The sequence below is a fragment of the Saccoglossus kowalevskii genome, chromosome 6 (assembly GCF_978046115.1).
Source record: "Saccoglossus kowalevskii chromosome 6, keSacKowa6.1, whole genome shotgun sequence".
Taxonomy (NCBI): Eukaryota; Metazoa; Hemichordata; class Enteropneusta; family Harrimaniidae; genus Saccoglossus; species Saccoglossus kowalevskii.
Window position 1 is genome coordinate 10,493,575 of NC_140646.1, and position 19,747 is coordinate 10,513,321.

General features: G+C 32.8%; 2 protein-coding genes across 4 annotated transcripts in view; one reads left to right on the forward strand and one right to left on the reverse strand.

Annotated features, from left to right (window-relative positions):
• The window catches only part of LOC144354714 (uncharacterized), a 90,775-nt gene extending 83,983 nt beyond the window's left edge, over positions 1-6,792 (forward strand). The window contains exons 1-2 of one of the 3 annotated variants that reach the window (XM_085500030.1): positions 295-498; positions 6,431-6,792. In XM_085500030.1, the coding sequence (XP_085356156.1) occupies positions 459-498; positions 6,431-6,618 (228 nt within the window). In that variant the 5' untranslated portion in view covers positions 295-458 and the 3' untranslated portion in view covers positions 6,619-6,792. Of the gene's footprint in view, positions 1-294; positions 499-5,782; positions 5,872-6,430 lie in introns of those variants that run through there. The other 2 variants (XM_085500031.1, XM_085500029.1) reach the window with 2 other exon arrangements.
• LOC100375013 (ER degradation-enhancing alpha-mannosidase-like protein 2) overlaps positions 1-19,539 on the reverse strand; it is a 198,572-nt gene extending 179,033 nt beyond the window's left edge. The window contains exon 1 of the mRNA XM_085500032.1: positions 19,409-19,539. Within this exon, the coding sequence (XP_085356158.1) occupies positions 19,409-19,527 (119 nt within the window). The 5' untranslated portion in view covers positions 19,528-19,539. The remainder of the gene's footprint in view (positions 1-19,408) is intronic.
• Positions 19,540-19,747: the final 208 nt, after the last annotated feature.

Sequence of the window (19,747 nt, forward strand, 5' to 3'; positions counted from 1 at the left end):
AGGACAATAGGTCACATGACCAAAAATGGCATAAAGACGCGTATTGGTTTATTTATATGTAAAACAAACTATAAATATTTTGTAAAATTCAAAATTCCAGTTGGTCTACTGATTTTTGAAAATTTTAGCCCCACAACAGGATTTGGTAGCTTTGATCTCTTGTTAATTTTAAGCCCTGGAAGTGAAATCATTAAATACATTAACACAGCATGCTTGAAATGCTTACTGTCACCTACATTTCTAGTGTTATGTATACCACGTAATCAATCAATGAAACACAAACACATCTCACCATTGGCACTGTGATTGATACAGTGTTTTCTAGACCATCAAAAATATGTTTGTGATTAGAATTGCTGCAGGACTATTCCCGGTTATTAAATGATGAAGTCCCCAAGCAGTGGTTATAGCAATTGAAGATCAAATCCAATTCTTTTTCTATACCCGAGGGACCCACGATGTATCAATGGTTCACAGGATCAGTCTTTGATCGTAATGGTTTGATATTATTCGTTTTATTTATTCATAGTGTGTCATGATAGTTTGACACTTTCACATATTTTGTTAACCAAAGTAGATCTCATAGAGTAACTGAATATTTTTGTTACGATTAAACACACAAAAGTGTACAGGTCAATGTTATAAGGTCAAAATAAAAATAACATACATTGCCAATTAAATTTTATTGAAGATTTAAAGTGGAAACATGTTCTACATATTAATTAGTCTTCTTTGTAAATCACTATCAAATTTAAATGGCACATTTTCAACATCAGATGACGTTTAAAATTACTTCTCTATCCTACAGAGAAAAATGATTGTATCTACATTTACACAGTTTAAAAAGTTCAATTCTCGCAGCTTTTCACACTGGATTACCAGTGTTATTAAATTATATGCCTATTTGGTTCAAAATTAATAAGAAATAAAATAAATATGTACAAAATGTTACATCAAATTTTGAAGGGAAAATTTATGGCATACAAATAATTACAAAATACATTTTTTTCTATAATTTTTACAAATAAATCAATCTGTACACAATAGGAAAGTACAAAATTAATGAAAGAAATTATAATACCTAATACTTACAGATGAAAGAGCTCCACAAATGTAGCAGAATACAATTTGTTTTTTTTTGTTTTATTAAACTTTCTATCAGTATTATGTAGTCCACCATCTTGATTCTCAAGCTCAGGATTATGGGTAAATCATGAAATAATAGCCACTGTCATTAATTACAGGGCTCAAACTTCACATGGTGGACTGTGGAGGCTAGTTTTGAATGTTTTCAGTACTTCAGTACCTTCAGAACTTTCTTCAAAATACCAATCAATTAGGGTCATTTTTAAAAATTTTGGCATTAAAATAGGGTACCTTGAAACTTTCAATATCAGATTCAAGCAATATGACAGGTTATACAAACACAATTTGATCTTTAACTGCAATCAGTTGATTACCAGCAATTCAATAAAGGCTGAATGAATTCATAAGTCACTTCAAAGGTTCATTTTTGCCATTTATAGCTTTAATACACAACACATAGTTTTCAATATATGCACGAATGGCACAAATTGGAACTCGATGAAGCATGAATGCAATGTATGTTCGATTTAACAAACAAATTTGGACTGTAAAATTCTGCAGATGACAATGCATGCAGATATCAAATTGTAGGATTTCAAATTGTGATACTTGATGAACACAATAATTTGTCAGTACCAAAGCATGGTTATTATTATTTTTATGATAACTACCAAACAAACAATTTTCCATTAACCTTTTCACCACCAGTTCCCTCTATTCATCACAAATTCACAAAATATTCCTGTTCATAGTCTGCATATTGGGACAAAAATAGCCAAATTGTTTGAGTAAAAACTCAAAATTGACCTAAATTGTGTCTGTTGGCTCCAAAATTGTAGTCCATTTCCAGAAATATTGAAGAATACAAGAAAAAAGTGCAGAAAAATTTCCCAATTGTAAATGATATTGCAATTTATCAATGCTAAATTTCTACATTAATGTACATTCGTATGTAGTTTAAGCTTCCGCTGTGCCTAGCATATTATTTTATGACAGTTTTTCGCTGCCTCAAACTTTTGTGGTAATACAGCCTCTGCTGTTTCTGTCAGTATTACAGGATCCGTGGCATCTACCACTAACACATGCTAACTTTGTGTAGATTTCTGCTGGCTCTACATTAACCCGCTGCTAATTACAGCCTCTGTTGTTTCCTACACTCATCACTTAATGCGAAATTGCTGCAGCAACAAAGTACTTTGTTATTTCTTAGATTTGTATTTGTAAACCTTTAGTATTTCAATAGTATGTTCGTTTTCTGGAGTCCATGTACATGCTGGGAAGTTTATTTGCCCTAACTGCTTCATTACTTTGGCGACACGCTGTTGGATCAGCTATGTTACAGTTTGCCCATGCCAAAACATACAGGTTAATGTACAAAAAAGTTCAATGCCAATTAAAAATTATGAAATCCTTGATAATTGAAAGACAAGTATATACTTTCACCTGTAGAGATCAGATGATGGTTTCCAGTACAATGTACAAGGCAGATAACTCAGTGTAGTTCAATGACTCAGTTTCTGTGCTGGCAAAATAATAAATTTAAATAACTAAATGCTGTTAGTCTTTGCAACAAAATGGCCACCAGTCGGCCATTTTAAATTAATTGTGAAACAAAATTATGCACATCAGTAAGGCTATGAGTGATGTCAATGAAGTTTGCTTGAAGTTTGAAGGCATGCCTGTGAAACTGGAAAGAAAAATAGTCACAAAATAGGCCATTTTGAATCTAATCACAAAACATAAATGAATCAGCACAGGAATCTATGCAAAACAGTTAAAAACATGTTCAAATTTATTTGCTTTTGATAAAATTGACCACCAGCCCAAAAATACCTTAAGATCCATTATGTCTTGCCTATGTACTAAATTTGAACTAAATCTGTAAAAATAGCTCTAAGAAATGAGCAGATGCTGGTAAAAAACACAACAAGCAGCCTGTCAGCTGAGATAGCTTCGCTGTTATCAAGGCACATTTCAGTTAAAGAACTGAAGATATCATTAAAAAATGAAAATATGAATAGTATCAAAGCAATCGAAAATATGACAAAAATATTCATCAAAATTAGATATTTGAACATATCATCACGAAATGAACAAATCTGAGAGAGGTTTACCTGAGGTACATGTACCTATAATAATAATAACTTTATTACGCCGTATTGTGAAACTACATCTCAATTTTAGCTAATTGTAATAAAAGTATAACAAAAAGAAGTAACTAAATCACATAAAAGACACACTACTACTAGGTACAGTACTAAGAGAAGAACATTTTCATTGTGCTTGGAAGTTAGCATGTAAAGTATAAGATGATTTAAGATAGGTAATAACATGTTTAATGAGTTTTATTTCTGATGTATTCATGATATACTTAAATTTTTCAATATTACTGGCAGACTGGAAATCTGGAAATTGTTCAGTGAAGACCATATATAGTTTCTCACGATCTGTATTATAGAGTTTACAGGATGTAATGAAATGTATTTCATCTTCAAGTATGTTACACATCCTGCAAACTCTGTTGTCAACTGGTGTTTTTGGTCTCTTGTAACGTCCTAGCTCTATTTCTAATCTGTGGTTGCTAAGTCTCAGTTTAGACATACCGGGTAAGCTTAATTTCCTCTCTCTTATTCAACAGGTATAAATAAGGTGATGTGCTAATGTCATCTTTCAATAAAGAATATGTTCTCATTTTTGAATCTGGTCTTTTGATGTCTTGAAGCCATGAATTTACATAATGATCTTTGGCCAACTGATAAAAAGTTTGTTTTTGTACAGACTGAATGTTAATTTTGTAAATTTTACTAATCTTAATTAGACTAGCTAGCCATGTATTTTTATAGCAGTTTTGTTGCAGTTCCTTAATAGCATGGTATGTAAAGCTGATAGGTCCATTGTTCAAAATATTTTGATAATATTTGATTGCCTGGTAATGGATTCTTGCAATTAAGGGTAGACTACCCATTTCCATCCTACAACCAATCACACTTGTTTTATTGTTGACACACAGAGTCTGACGACAAAAATTTAAGTGAAACTTCTCTGTGTCAGTCTTGTCCCATTTACCAGTCTCTAAAACAGCCCAAACTTCAGATCCATACAATAAAATTGGTAATTGCAATGAGTCAAACAGTTTGGATTTCAACTTAATATTGTTAAACTTTTCACTGTAGATGTTACCAATTGAATATTTGGTTTTCCTTGCCTTATCAGTAAGTCTCTGCATAGTTTTTGTGGAGTGAACCATTAGTGTTAAAGGTAATGCCCAAGTATGTGAATTGATTGTTTTTTTCAAGAATTGTGTCACCATATTTACGAGCAATGTTATCGGATCTGTGGCCATATTTTGTGAAGATCATGACTTTGGATTTGTCTGTATTTACTTTCAATCCCCACCTATTAGTATAGTCATGTAGATGATTAAGGGAAGACTGGAGTCCCTCTTTAGATGTTGAAGTGATAACTATATCATCAGCAAAGAGGAGGCTGGATATTGTTAGTCCATCTAGTACTGGTTGATCAATGGCTGTACTGTCTAATAGTTCAACTAAGTCATTAATAAATAAACTAAAGAGAGTAGGACTAAGTGGACAGCCTTGCTTTACTCCATTATCAGTCTGAAATGCTGGTGTCATCTTGTCATCCAGTTTAACATAGAATTTAATGTTATTGTACATACTTTTGATGATGTTATAGACTATATGTATAGTATCAAAGCAATCAGACTTGCGGTTTTTAACAATCGAAAATATCTAGACATGTCCAAGAATTGACAATGGATGCAAACATGCATGGATGCACACACGAATGGAATGCAAAACATAAGTCCCTGTCTCAGCTTTCATCTGATGAGAACTGACAATGCTGGTTATTGTCAAGCCATCATTTAAACCCAATGACACAATACAGTATTAGAGTTATTGTAATTTACTTTCCAGTCAACAAACATGATCGCTTAGAGTACAACACTCAAGCAAAACACCACCTTAGGTCAGGCCTGGCTCTAAGCCATCCAAACCTGTCTTATTTGTGACTAACACAAACATCATTGCAGGAAGACAATGTTTTTCTTTCACTAAATTTTCAGCTAGGCTAGCTTTCTGATGCTGTGCTTCAGTTATTTTAAAAAAATAGCAGATCCGTGAAATTTTCACAGTAGCAGTTTTTGCATAATAATCTTATTAATTAGTTAACATGCTATTATTAGATTACACCAACTAAATTCCAATCTTACACTCAAAGTATGTATACCTCAACATTTGTAGTTTCCCCTAATTACAAGAACATAGGAAATGTTTTATTCACAAATAGTGTTACATCAATTAGATATAAGACAAGATTCTCTACTTAGCATCAAAAATTGTCACTAACAAGCACAGCAGCACGTTTAATAGCGTGTGACAATTCCCTGATTACTCATCAGCCACTCATGCAGGGCTATTAAAAGACAGGAAATTATATTTCTGCTTGTACAAAGAACAAAATAAAGTACATCGAGCCTGGGGACCTACAGTGTAGAATACAACATGTATAAACATCATGCCAGTTGCCAGTTGGGGTGGAACCCATAAACAACCAGTGAAATAATATTATCAACAACCCACTTTTGTTTTTTAGCCCATAATTCCACTATAATTCACTTTACACATTTCCTACTGACACCCTTTTTTTCCATTGATTTTGGTATGTCTGCGAAGGCTTTCAGCAGAAGCTGTATTAAAAACATAAATACATACTGGGAAAAAATTATCCCACATTTATGTGCCCCTCACCTCTATGATTCAGGTGATACTAACTATGTACTATAACAACCTATATACCATCTGAAAGCTTAGATATTGGTGAATACGCTAGTGCATATGTCATGCAAATTTTTGTGTGAGGGATTACCTGACAGTCAATTTTGCATTTTGACATTTTCGACTATTCAAACAATTAAAAACAGCATTTTTCAACATTTTCATTCGGCTGAAATTCTATTTTTTGGTTTGTGTTGGCACAGACTTGGTTTGTAAAGACACGGCCCCTGAGCTTGATGCAATTCAAGGATTCACACCTTTCTGAAATAACCAATCAGTTTGCATTATACTACTGACAATAGGTTAGACACTTTTTACTGGCTGTAATTATAAAACTAAGGCATAGATAAACAAATTGAGACATAAGTTACTTGTACATTGTGAACCACCACCTTCAGATTTCTTTTTCAAATCTTTCTGGCCCAGTTTGAGACTTTCCCCCTCACTTTCACAACATCACTGTCTATTGAAGTTAAAGATTTAAGAACTATGGACAAACATTGGGCATTGAGTAGATTACTGTTCAGATCTGTTTGTACATGTAGCATCATCCGAAAGAAAGAAAGAAAGAAAGAAAGAAAGAAAGAAAGAAAGAAAGAAAGAAAGAAAGAAAGAAAGAAAGAAAGAAAGAAAGAAAGAAAGAAAGAAAGAAAGAAAGAAAGAAAGAAAGAAAGAAAGAAAGAAAGAAAGAAAGAAAGAAAGAAAGAAAGAAAGAAAGAAGGTAAGTAAGTAAGTAAGTAAGTAAGTAAGTAAGTAAGTAAGTAAGTAAGTAAGTAAGTAAGTAAGTAAGTAAGTAAGTAAGTAAGTAAGTAAGTAAGTAAGTAAGTAAGTAATTCGTTATTGCTATCATATCCCATTTGAGATCTTGACATAAAATACAATAAAGTCAAAAACATGAAAAATAAAAATAAAAGGAAATACTAAAAATACTGTAAATGAATGAAATAAATACATATCTCACAATAAGAGATAAATGAATAATTGTAATATAATGTAAATAAATGTAAATAAATGTAAATCTGTGTTTTGTGGGGGGGGGGGGGGGGGTTGAGGCAGCTGGTACTGAAGTTATTGTTTGATTTTTTGCTCCCTAAGCATAAAGCAAGTATAAATGTGTTTTGAAACGTCTTTAATTATGTGATCGTTTTTATTATTTAATATGTTTATTAATGTCTCTCCATACATTTTATGTTTAGTAAAAAGGCTGGTTCTCTCTTTATCTTTAGCTGGCACGTGAAAAGGAAATGTTTCTCATCTTCAATTTCTCCAAGATCACAGACAGGGCATATTCTATCAGAGATGGAGATGTTTTTGTATCTGCCTGATTCAATCTGTAAACAATGGGCACTTATTCTAAGTTTAGTCATTGCAGCACGATATAGTGGATTTTTAATTATTTGGAGGTATTTCTCAAAAGAAAAATCAGTTTTTATTTCTCTGTATGTTCTCAATTTGTTTTTGTGATGCATGCCCCTATCATCATCAAACATGCATTCTTTACTTTTTTTCTGGAATTGCATTTTAAGTTTTTCTGTAATGTCTTCAATAGTAGCATTGCTGTATTTAATTTGCCCATCTTTCCAGATATTACTTAAATTTAGGTTTTCCAAAATCTTTTTCACACCAGATACCCAGTTTTTAGTACCAGAATTATGCATCTTAATACCAAGCTTGTATGCTTCACATACTAATGTATTTTCAGGCATTTCCTGAACCCTCATCCAATATTTTAACAATTGTTTTGTACCCTGTATTGTAAGAGGGTACCTCTCTAATTCAATTAAACATGGCAAGTTTGAGGCTCTGCTGTTCACCTTTAATAAAAACTTGCAGAATTTGGTATGTCGTTTTTACATGGGTGTTGTCAAATTCCAAAGCTGTTTTGTGTGGGCAATAATATCACTAGACCATATTTCAGTGCAGTATAAGAGAATTGGTCTAACTACTGCATCAAACATCTTCAAATGAATTCTGAGTGGTGTACAAGTTGCCGAAAATAATAGCTGATTCATTTTGAAGCGGGCCTTAAGAGCTTTGTTTTTTAGGTCTACCTGGGCTTTTTCTAATTTCCCTGTTGTATTTAAATTTATGCCAAGGTAAGTGTATGATGTCACTCTTTCCAGTACATCCTGGTTTATAAAAAAATTATATTTGTCTAGGCGTCTACCTGCTTTGTTAAATATGATTGTTTTAGATTTTTTAATGTTGATCTCCAACTTCCATTTGTGGCAGTATAATTGCATGGAATTAATCGCATTCTGAAGACCTGTATTGGTTTCTGAAAAGTCATCTGCATAAAGTAAACATGGAAGTTGGTTATTTAATAAAGTTGGTGGGTCATTGTGTGATGCATTTATATGACTTTTAATATCATTTAAGTATATATTAAAAAGCAGTGGACTTAGACCATCGCCCTGTCTGATGCCTTTCTCAACAGTAACTAAACATATCAGTACAGAAACCATCAGTGACATGGAAATCGTGTGGTTATCTTTGTCATTGATTCATGTCAATTACTGTCCATGTTATTCTTTATTGGACATGAGATATACATATGATAAAGAAAACAGTCAAAATAAATTCATATTAATTATGGGAAACCACACTCTAGCACTAGCCTTAGCTGTCTGTCTTCTTAAAAAAGAGCTATGAAGAAAAACAAAAAACAAACTATTAGTGTATTAGGTTAGAATTAGTGATCCTTCTATATTCTGTATTCACCATTGGTTGCAAGGTGTCTTTATTGTTCATTCATATTTATTTTCGATTTGTTTTATATTTTTAAGATTATAGTTTTAACATTTTTTTTTTAAGACCCTTTTTATCCTTTCCTAAGGATTGTATGCATCTAATAAATATTATCATGACAAAGAGCCACTGTAAGATGAAGGACTGAAGGAACAAGTGTTTTCAGTCGGGCTGGTGAAAATCTCAACTAGCCCTGTGGTCGGTAGATTTAAAAAATTAAATAACAAATATTACTTTTTACAAAAATAACAAAATGTCTGTGGATGTAAGATTGTTGTCAAAATTATGTACCTAGAGGTCTGATGCTACCGTTTTGACACATCTATGATAAAACCGAAAAAATACAGCAAATTATTCCTTAGTGGAAAACTGATTTCAAGTGGATGTTTACCAATGATACTGTCAAACAAGCAGACAGTGCATTATAAACTGTGTGGAGCAATATATAAATCAGATTTTATTGACTTGAATGAAAGTAACTGGAGTGACACTAATTGAATGAAATGTAATCAAACGATTGAAAATAAATAAAATATTGAAAACAAACAGGACTGGTAAATTTTTAGCAGGGCGGGCAAGTTTTTAAAGTTACCTGCCCTGTTGTCTGGTAAACATTTTGACAAATTTTAAACACTGGAAGAAATATAGATTTTTTTTTTTTTACAATAAAAAGATATCAGAACAATAATAAATTTGAAATTGCTAATAATTGAAATTGAAATTGTTAATAATTAAATGGACAAAAACCATTTCCTGAAATCCTTTAAATAAAAGATACTTTTAATGTACAGGTATGCCTATCTGGTAATAAATGGGAAGCATGGATGAAAAGCTTTAACCATATATGCAGATTGAGATGACCTTCTTCATGATTCATTTAACTGATTCAATCACACTGACACAATTTTGCTCCTACAGTTTTGTGTTCACACCTATATTTTGTGTTTGTGACATTCTTCCTGTTTAGCCCTTAGATTTATTCTGACTGTTAAACTTCGGAATTAAGAGAGCACCTAATCCTAAGGCCAAATTTGATTGAAATTGAATTGGCCTAAAGGATAGGATAGTATTTAGAAAGTCTGGTTTATTTTGGAAGGCACCATTAAGGCAAACTACTTGGGTATGGAGGCGATTACCTTCAAAGTAAAGTTCAAGCCTTGCTGAATTGAAAATTATTATTTGGATTTTATTAATATGGATTCATATTTTTGGGATACAGGCAATATTTTGAGAAACGAGAAACAAATTCCTGTAGGAAAAAAGTATGATGATGGCTGGTATGCCTTGATCCCCTTCAATGATTTTCCTTATGTCTATGCTGTATATAACTACAGATTAATGTGAGTTTAATATAATGGCGGCATTATGGTGTGAATTGTGAGCTCAAGTCCTTGATATACAGAGTACAAATCTATATCCATGTGGTGAACTTAATTGGTGGTGATTAGCACATGCTGTAAGTTGAATGTATTGTAAACATGCTGTAAATAATGTACAAGAGATTCATATTGCACATGAGGCATAGTGATAGTCTCCACCCTTTAATTCCTACTGTCCATTATATCTATAAGAACCTAGTATGGAATATTGGGCACATAACTCACATATACATGTATGCAGCATCAACGATTAAATGTTCCCGGATGAGTTGAGATGGTTTATAAAATTGATTTGACTTAGCAAATGGCCAATTACCCAGGGTAATGTGAGTCAGCCACTACCGGTATATATCAACTATAGGAATTATAAATTTCCTAATTATAAATAATAAACTTGTTTTGCTCCATCAATGAGGAATCACAAGTGACAAGCCCTAAATGCATCACATTTAACTATTGCATCCCTACAATATGACAAAATGCCTGAATGAGAACTCCGCGACACGCAAAGCCATGTACCACACACAAAAATATACACACAGTGTCATACCTATTAATTTCTCTTAACAATAATTTTTGCAACCACAATAGTTACTGTATATAGTAAATGAGGTTTGCATGTTTCCTGTTTCTATGGCTGAATCTATTCTGTGACTTGAAAGGACTTGCCAGATCAACTCAAAAATTGATAGCAACAAAACTTAAAATAGAAAAAAAGGATGCATTTGCATTTGTTGAAAGAGTTCTTTATACGCCAGGGCTAGTCAAAGGACTGCATTAAAGTAACTCTTAGTTGGTGAGAGAAAAGTAAAATACAGCTGCATGGGGCATGTTTGAGTGCATTAATGGTGCCAGCTTTTATTGGCTTTGTTAAATAAATAGTTCAAATAAATTGATCATTAGCATTTGTGAACAATATATTTCAGGCAAGAATTTTTTTTTTTATAGATAACTAATATGAAGCGTTTTTGGAGGAGAATTAGTGAATGAGGCCCTCTAGTGGTGAATATTTACAAATTATAGAGCAGATATATGCAATAATTGAGTCTTTAACAGCCTCAGCAAAACTATTTACCCTGACAGACATCATGTGTAAACATCTTTGCATTAAAAAATTAACAGCATTCATCGAGAAGGAATTCATGGTAATAACTGTGATTGGAAATCTTAAAGTTACAAACAAAATATTCACTGACAGAAAAATTGTATATCTCTTGTAAAAATAAAGCATTTTACAGTATATACTGCCTGCATACTACTGTGTATGGAAACCAACCAACAACATAATCTGAAAATAAAGCATTTTACAGTATATACTGCCTGCATACTACTGTGTATGGAAACTAACCAACAAAATAATCTGAAAATAAAACATTTTACAGTATATACTGCCTGCATAATACTGTGTATGGAAACTACCAACCAACAACATAATCTAAAAAATAAAGCATTTTACAGTATATACTGGCTGCATAATACTGTGTATGGAAACTAACCAACAACATAATCTGAAAATAAAGCATTTTACAGTATATACTGCCTGCATAATACTGTGCATGAAAACCAACCAACAACATAATCTGAAAATAAAGCATTTTACAGTACCGGTATATACTGCCTGCATAATACTGTGTATGGAAACTAACCAACAACATAATCTGAAAATAAAGCATTTTACAGTACCGGTATATACTGCCTGCATAATACTGTGTATGGAAACTAACCAACAACATAATCTGAAAATAAAGCATTTTACAGTATCTACTGCCTGCATAATACTGTGTATGGAAACTAACCAACAACATAATCTGAAAATAAAGCAATTTACAGTATATACTGCCTGCATAATACTGTGTATGGAAACCAACCAACAACATAATCTGAAAATAAAGCATTTTACAGTATATACTGCCTGCATACTACTGTGTATGGAAACTAACCAACAAAATAATCTGAAAATAAAACATTTTACAGTATATACTGCCTGCATAATACTGTGTATGGAAACTACCAACCAACAACATAATCTAAAAAATAAAGCATTTTACAGTATATACTGGCTGCATAATACTGTGTATGGAAACTAACCAACAACATAATCTGAAAATAAAGCATTTTACAGTATATACTGCCTGCATAATACTGTGCATGAAAACCAACCAACAACATAATCTGAAAATAAAGCATTTTACAGTACCGGTATATACTGCCTGCATAATACTGTGTATGGAAACTAACCAACAACATAATCTGAAAATAAAGCATTTTACAGTACCGGTATATACTGCCTGCATAATACTGTGTATGGAAACTAACCAACAACATAATCTGAAAATAAAGCATTTTACAGTATCTACTGCCTGCATAATACTGTGTATGGAAACTAACCAACAACATAATCTGAAAATAAAGCAATTTACAGTATATACTGCCTGCATAATACTGTGTATGGAAACTAACCAACAACATAATCTGAAAATAAAGCATTTTACAGTATCTACTGCCTGCATAATACTGTGTATGGAAACTAACCAACAACATAATCTGAAAATAAAGCAATTTACAGTATCTACTGCCTGCATAATACTGTGTATGGAAACTAACCAACAACATAATCTGAAAATAAAGCATTTTACAGTATCTACTGCCTGCATAATACTGTGTATGGAAACCAACAAACAACATAATCTGAAAATGGGACCGTGGGACGATCCAGTTCCTGATCATATGCTTTGAAGGTGAACAAGACATAATGTCTCATGAGATTTCATGTAGAGCAATAAACTATCATGGGATACCAAATAAATACACAATACATGTCAAGTGAAATAATAAAAAAACCCAGGGGGAATTATCCACATAACAAAAGCAAGGAATTATGGTTGTAATATATTAAGCCATATACAATGTAATGATCGATATAAACAGGGTAATTGCTTATACTATATATTGATACACAAACTACAATCACAATTCAGTGCATGCAGGATAATATAAAAAGAAAAAACATTTTTATGTGGATTTGTTGTTTTATGAACAAAAAAACAATTGATTCTTTTGTTACGGTAATTTTGCATATTTACTTGGTTTTAATTTAGTGTACAGATCGAGTTAAACATTTGTCAACGTTCATTAATTTTGTCCCTAATTTTTTTTTTTTATTTTTATTTTGCCTATGACTTGTAGCTAATAAGAAATTATGTCTATCTGGACCAAAAATTATTAAAAAATTAAAGTACATAAAAGCAAACAAAATGTTCTAGCAAAATATGAGAATACAATGTTTCAGTTATAGGTTTGCTTTTAAGCCTAAATTGCAGTGACACCTAAGTTGTGCAGTTAACCATCTGAGCAACTATTTCCTCAATGCAATTTACATGTAGCACTAAAAAAATCAATATTTTTTAAGCCTCTTGGCAAAAAAAAACAGCACAGTTGTCCAGCAGTGAATTTGCCTAAAAGGAAACCATGATTTACAGGTTTTGGATCAATAATTTTACAAAATCTAGCAGATGTTTTTTTTATTAATAGGAGTATTCTGTGAAGTTCATAATGACTGCAAACTGTGCAAGGATTACAGTTCAGAAGGGTTAACTGATTGCTGTCAATTAAGCAAGTATCTCTCAATGGGCTAGAATACATACAAAAGTTGAATATATTGGCTATTCACGTAGATTTCTTTATCACAGTGAACATACAGGTATTTGACAAGGAAGCAAACTTGTCATAAATCAGTGAATAATTTATAATGCAGTTAGAAATTTTAGCGGACATATAATATATTTTTATTTCCAGGAAATAATTGTCGATATACAGCAGGTGTCATTATTTATTGAAATAACCTAGACGGAGTTCATTACTGAAAAATTGCAAAGTTGCAACATCGCTTTACTAATGTTTAAATAATGAATGACATTTATATTAGATGAATATCCCAAACATATTTTGACGTTTTGGAAAAATGTTTTCAGCAGCATATCCATTATTGTAATTATATGCAGATGTGGTTCAGCTTAATTACCTTAATTCACACAACTGAAAAGCCTCAATACAGAACATATGTATATGCCATGTTCTTTGCCATACATTACAATGCACTCAGCTATACTTATGGTGCTCACTCTCCCATAGTGTTCATTCGTGTATTAACCAACAAATATGACAATGTAAAACATGTATTTAAAATAGAAAATACATGTAGTACAAATCAGACTTTAAATATAATTTCATAATAAATTGAAGAATATGACAATATTTAAAATAAGAAATAGATTTGATTATTGCAGTAAAGCAAGATATATTCAAACTCTTTTTCCAAGTTAACACATGTGCTTGTGTCACTGACTTCTGCTTCATCTCTCATAAGTGACTGAAGCTTAACTCTGTGAAAGCCAAAAGAAGATTTGATTATGAGCCCAAAACAAACTTTTTCAATTATATTCATGTAATTATTCATAGAAAAAAATAAATTTGTTTAATATAAATCAACAATAATTCAGTATCAACCAACAACAACAGAATTTTTCCAAATTTTCAATGATATTCATGTAATTATTCATAAAAAAAATCAATTGGTTTAATATAAATCAACAATAATTCAGTATCAACCAACAATAACAGAATTTTTCCCAATATTTTGATGGCTTTTTTTCCCTCCAAAATTGTCTTTGTTAATATATAGGGCCATCATCTGAATCTCAAAGTTTATTGAGCCCCAACCTGTCTGGGATTCTAACGAAAATGCATAGATCTGATTGGATGCACATCTAAATCATGCGTCCAATTAGAGTTAGAATAACATGTGACAATTGGTCTTGGTCATAAACGAAATGTAGTGTTGTGTTCCCGATCACAAAGAATTGCAAGTATTGTTTCAACTCCTAAAGTCTTATCAGTTCATAGACTTACCCTAGAAATGTACCATAAATACAGTTGCTATGTTTTCAAATGTGTGATGGTTGAAAATCTATGTTCATATTTTTATTTATTTATTTATTTATTTGTTGCTACATCACATCAGGGGCTCAATAAGTAATTAGGAGCTGCAACAAAATTATTGGAATATTGTACTGAGAGCATATAAATTGCATCACGCACAAGAATATTATCGCGCATTTTATGGTGGCAGTTTTTCAAAGCTGTGTTTCTTTAGTGTAGTAAAATAGGAAAACAAATTCATATTATAATATTGAATTGATCAAATTACTTGGATTTTTAGCCGTCAAGTAATGTCAACTCAATCTTTGACTGGGAAGAAAATCTTCTTCTATAACAATGTTGTTCGAGATGCAGCTATAACGAGCAATTTGACTAGACAATGCATTGTAGAAAATATCTTTAGTATTGACAGAGAGGGCACACTTAAATATATGTTAGCGATACAGCATCTGCCAAGATGAAGCGGTGAGGCAATGGCCAAATAAATAAACAAAATTTTTAGGACAATAGAGAACTAGAGAAAAACAATCCAGCACTCTATATCTGGTGCCGTCTCTGCATATAGACACCACCTGAAAATGCCTGTCAATTCATACTGAGTCTGACCAATCAATCAAAGAAATTAGATGTGTTATGTGATAAAAACCATCTTACATCTTACACATGGCATCTCCATCAATAGGGAAACTTATGCTCTGTTGTACAGCAAAGTTTACAAATTGTCACCCTGATGCTCACATACCCTATTAAAAATGTTAATGGCTCAGGATTTTCTAGCTTTAGTAAACAAGTGTGCAGTAGAGAATCAACAATTTTTTCTTGCGATCATGTTACAAGTTTGTTTTTTCTTGTCACCTTCCTGCGCATATTATTTGTCTTTGATATTACCAGTGTGCAGCAAGTAAAAAAGTTCTGCATACTTTAGAACATGACAGTTTCTTGTTGCCGCACACTTGTTGCATACACTGCACATCTGCTGTGCATGATATATTTCTATAACATTACAGACTGTTTTGACAGATATGAAAACTGCCATAGAATGCCCTCTATAGTTGGAGATGAGAAACACCATATTGTGAACTAATTCAGCATTTCGCAAAGGTATTTTTAAGACAGGAGGACTTCACTAACTGAAGATTCATTCTGGCAAACACTGAAAAAAATATTCATTTGGAAATATTCCTTGCCACAAATATTCAACAGTTATTACTATACATCCCAAAAACTAGACTGTCGACAGTCCTCAGGCCTAATGTAATTTGATTGGAAATGCAAACCATTTTACGCAAGGAACTTTAGCACCGAGAGACTGTCCCCATCTGCAGGTTTCTAGTTGATATGATTAATTTATAGTTGATGCAGACGTCACAAAATAAATTATATTAACATAATGTACCATTATGCAAATTTACCCTTAAATGCATTGGTTAAGATATCGCGATCGCGTATAGTATAGTCAAAACAAACTTTGCGGCAACCCCTGACCTTTTTCACGATTGGCCACGATAAAACGATAGACATCTGCACGACTATTCATTTGCATATGAAAGTACTTGGATCTGGTAAGAAATCTTACCAGTGATTTGCAGCACTCCATACTTCCTGTCCCGGCATGCGCAATTTATTCACGCCTATTCCGTTTATACACAATATTTATTAATAATAACAGATTAATATTAGGTACCATCGCCTGTTCACAGTCTACCCAAAAACATGTTTCGGGTCATTGCAAACATCAAGTAAAAACAATTTGCATTACCACAATCCCACTATCAGATTTATAGACTGTGATTTATAGAAAACACATAATCAGAAAAATACAAATTCCATGAAAATCATTATAAGAGAACTTAAGATAATTCATTATTCATGACAACTTGAACTACATCTTATATACCCAACATTTGTAGTTGTAACACAGCAGGAGATAACAAATTTATATCATGACAGTATGCATATTAGGAGTACAGAAACAAGTTTTTTATAGCACTTTTATGACAGTACTACGACAATCCTTTGAACACATTTTACAATATATACTGTAGTTACACATGGCCTGAGCTTTACATTGAAGGTAAGTATGATGCCCAATGAGTTTGTCTTGGTACCCAATAGAAAAATACAGATCATTCTTATACTGGTACAATGTATTATGCCCAAATTAAATTATGCCTTGCAACACATTGCCCTATCAAATCCATAGCCCTGAATGTAGTTAGGGCGACTGAGTGAATATAGCCTAATGCACACCCTCTACAGGTGAACACAGGAAATAATTCATGTGAGGAAGTTGCATTACACTTCTTTTAGATACTGCCCTCATTTTGAATGATCTTAATGAGGTAACTAAATATATTTCTAAGAGCATAAAAGCTATTATCAGCCAGGTCTAAAACAATTTATATAAGTTATTGGTAATAGGATTAGAGTGATGAAACAAATACTCAACTTTTTTTTTTGTATCTCCATGACAAAGCAAATCAAAACCAAAACAGCCCTGGAAACTCTTGTATGATTTAAAAACTTCACAAGATTTAAATTAGCTAACAAGATACAGATTTATAGTGTGAAAAATATTGCTATACAAAAAAAAACATTGCAACGCACATACATTCAATTTCCTGACCTTTTCAACATATGACAAAATTATATTTATAATGACTAAAATTAAAACATTAACAAGAACATTTCACTTGCAAACAATTTATCTTGTAGAAATATTAGATATTATTATACAACTATCACCTTAATGCCATAAGTTACAGTGTGCCGTAATTTTGCAGTATTGGGTATTTTCATCCTACCATATTAGGGAATGCGAATTTTTAGTAACGCACGTAAGCGTCCTCTAATAATAAAAATAAACATGGATGCCACCAGAGTTTGACCGGGCTCCACACAAAGAAGTTTGCTGATTCTGTTCTAAACTTTTTGGATTTTGGCATTCCCATGATGTATCATTGGGAGGAAAAGATGTATTGAAACAAGTCATTGAAAATGACACAGTCCCCGTTAAGTTCTCTTTGTGCTCGTCATATTAAAGCGGAGGGGTTGTCGCGAGTGTGTCCTTGAAACTTGAGTTCCAAGTGGCGTATACAACAGATTGTTTATTTACATCAAAACACGTGTTTCGTATCATAGTAATATGGCCAAAATAAAAACAACCGTTATTCGGCCATCTTTGATCTGATTATGAAACACACTGATATGTATGATGTATGTGCCAAATACGAATGAAAATGGTACATAAATTGTGGAAATATAGTAGTAAGGCCAAAAAGTCAGATGGCTGTCAATCGGCCATCCTTGACCAGATTTTGAAACAAATTGTCATGGACATGCATCCTAACATGTATAAAGTACATGTATGTGCCAAATTTGAATGAAAACTGACAGAGCACGTCCAAGATACTGCATAAAAAAACAAAAACAAGATGCCTGCCAGTCGACCATCTTTGATCCAATTGTGAAATAAATCATCATGGACATGTATCCTAACATGTATAATCTATGTACCAAGTTTGAATGAAAACTGACAAAGCATGTCCAAAATACAACATTTTCAAAAAACAACATGGCTGCCAGTCGGCCATTTTGACTCGAATCGCTAAACCACTGCATGTGCATATGTCCCACATAAAGTACTAGGCACATGCAAAGAATGAACGGAATCGGTCCAAGGGATTCTGAGATATGACTCCGGACGGACGCACGGACGCACAGACGCACGGACGCACGCACGGACGGAGACCGAATTATAAGTCCCCGTTTTCGGACTTCGTCCAAACGGGGACTAATAAGGTTATTACAATGATACCACAACGTATGCACTCAGACAGTATACCGTTGCATCAACCTTCACTGCGCATTGATCTTCACTTCACGTCAGTCAAATCTTCCACTGTTATGTCTTTGTACATATATTTCATTATTTACTGTGTATTTTTGTTTTTGTTTAGTGTAAAATATTTTACTACATGTATATTTGTTGTCTTTTGTTATGCAACTATTTTAATTCCATCTGGAGAATTGTTTGTGTTCTCAATAAAGTCAATATAGACAGCAAACAAAATTACAACATAATCTTGAAAAAATAATCTAACTCAAACCTGAAGGAAAAAGTTTTTTTTTTCAGTTCTCCCATCTCCCTCTCCCATAAGTTTCTTTTGATCTCCTTTATGCTTAGAATGGTATATTTGCCATATGGGGGCGCTATCGTTCAACAATTTAAATCGGTCACCTAAAAGCAATCTGACGCTCCTTACTATAGATCAAAAGGATCTATAAATCTGTCCGAGGAGGTATTCCCACTACACTGAATATTGGTGAATGTTTTCCATGTCTATTCGCTGAATGTCCGCGCTGGCCCCCGGGCTGTCCGCGACGGTGATAGACCAATTGTAGACTAATTTGGCGAAAAATGGCTTGCATTGGTGTAATAGACCATTGAATTCTTACCTTAATTTTAGAAGATCGTCTTGACTAAAGACAGACTTTGTTCCTACGCCAGATATCAAGCAATTAATAAGAAACACGGAACTGACGGAAAATGTGATGAACCGATAGAGGGCTGCCATGTTTATTTTAGAGCCCATTCTGTGTATTTTCAGATCCGTGTACAACTTGTTTCGTCAGACCATTATTCGGAGTTGTTGTGACCTGTCGTACTTTATGCCACAGTGATTGATTGTTTTATATACGGAGACTGCTTTTGTATTTGAATATTTTGCTTCATTTTAAATATTTAATACTGTTGCACCGAAAACTGTGTTCGAATACCCCAGGTCGAATTCAGAT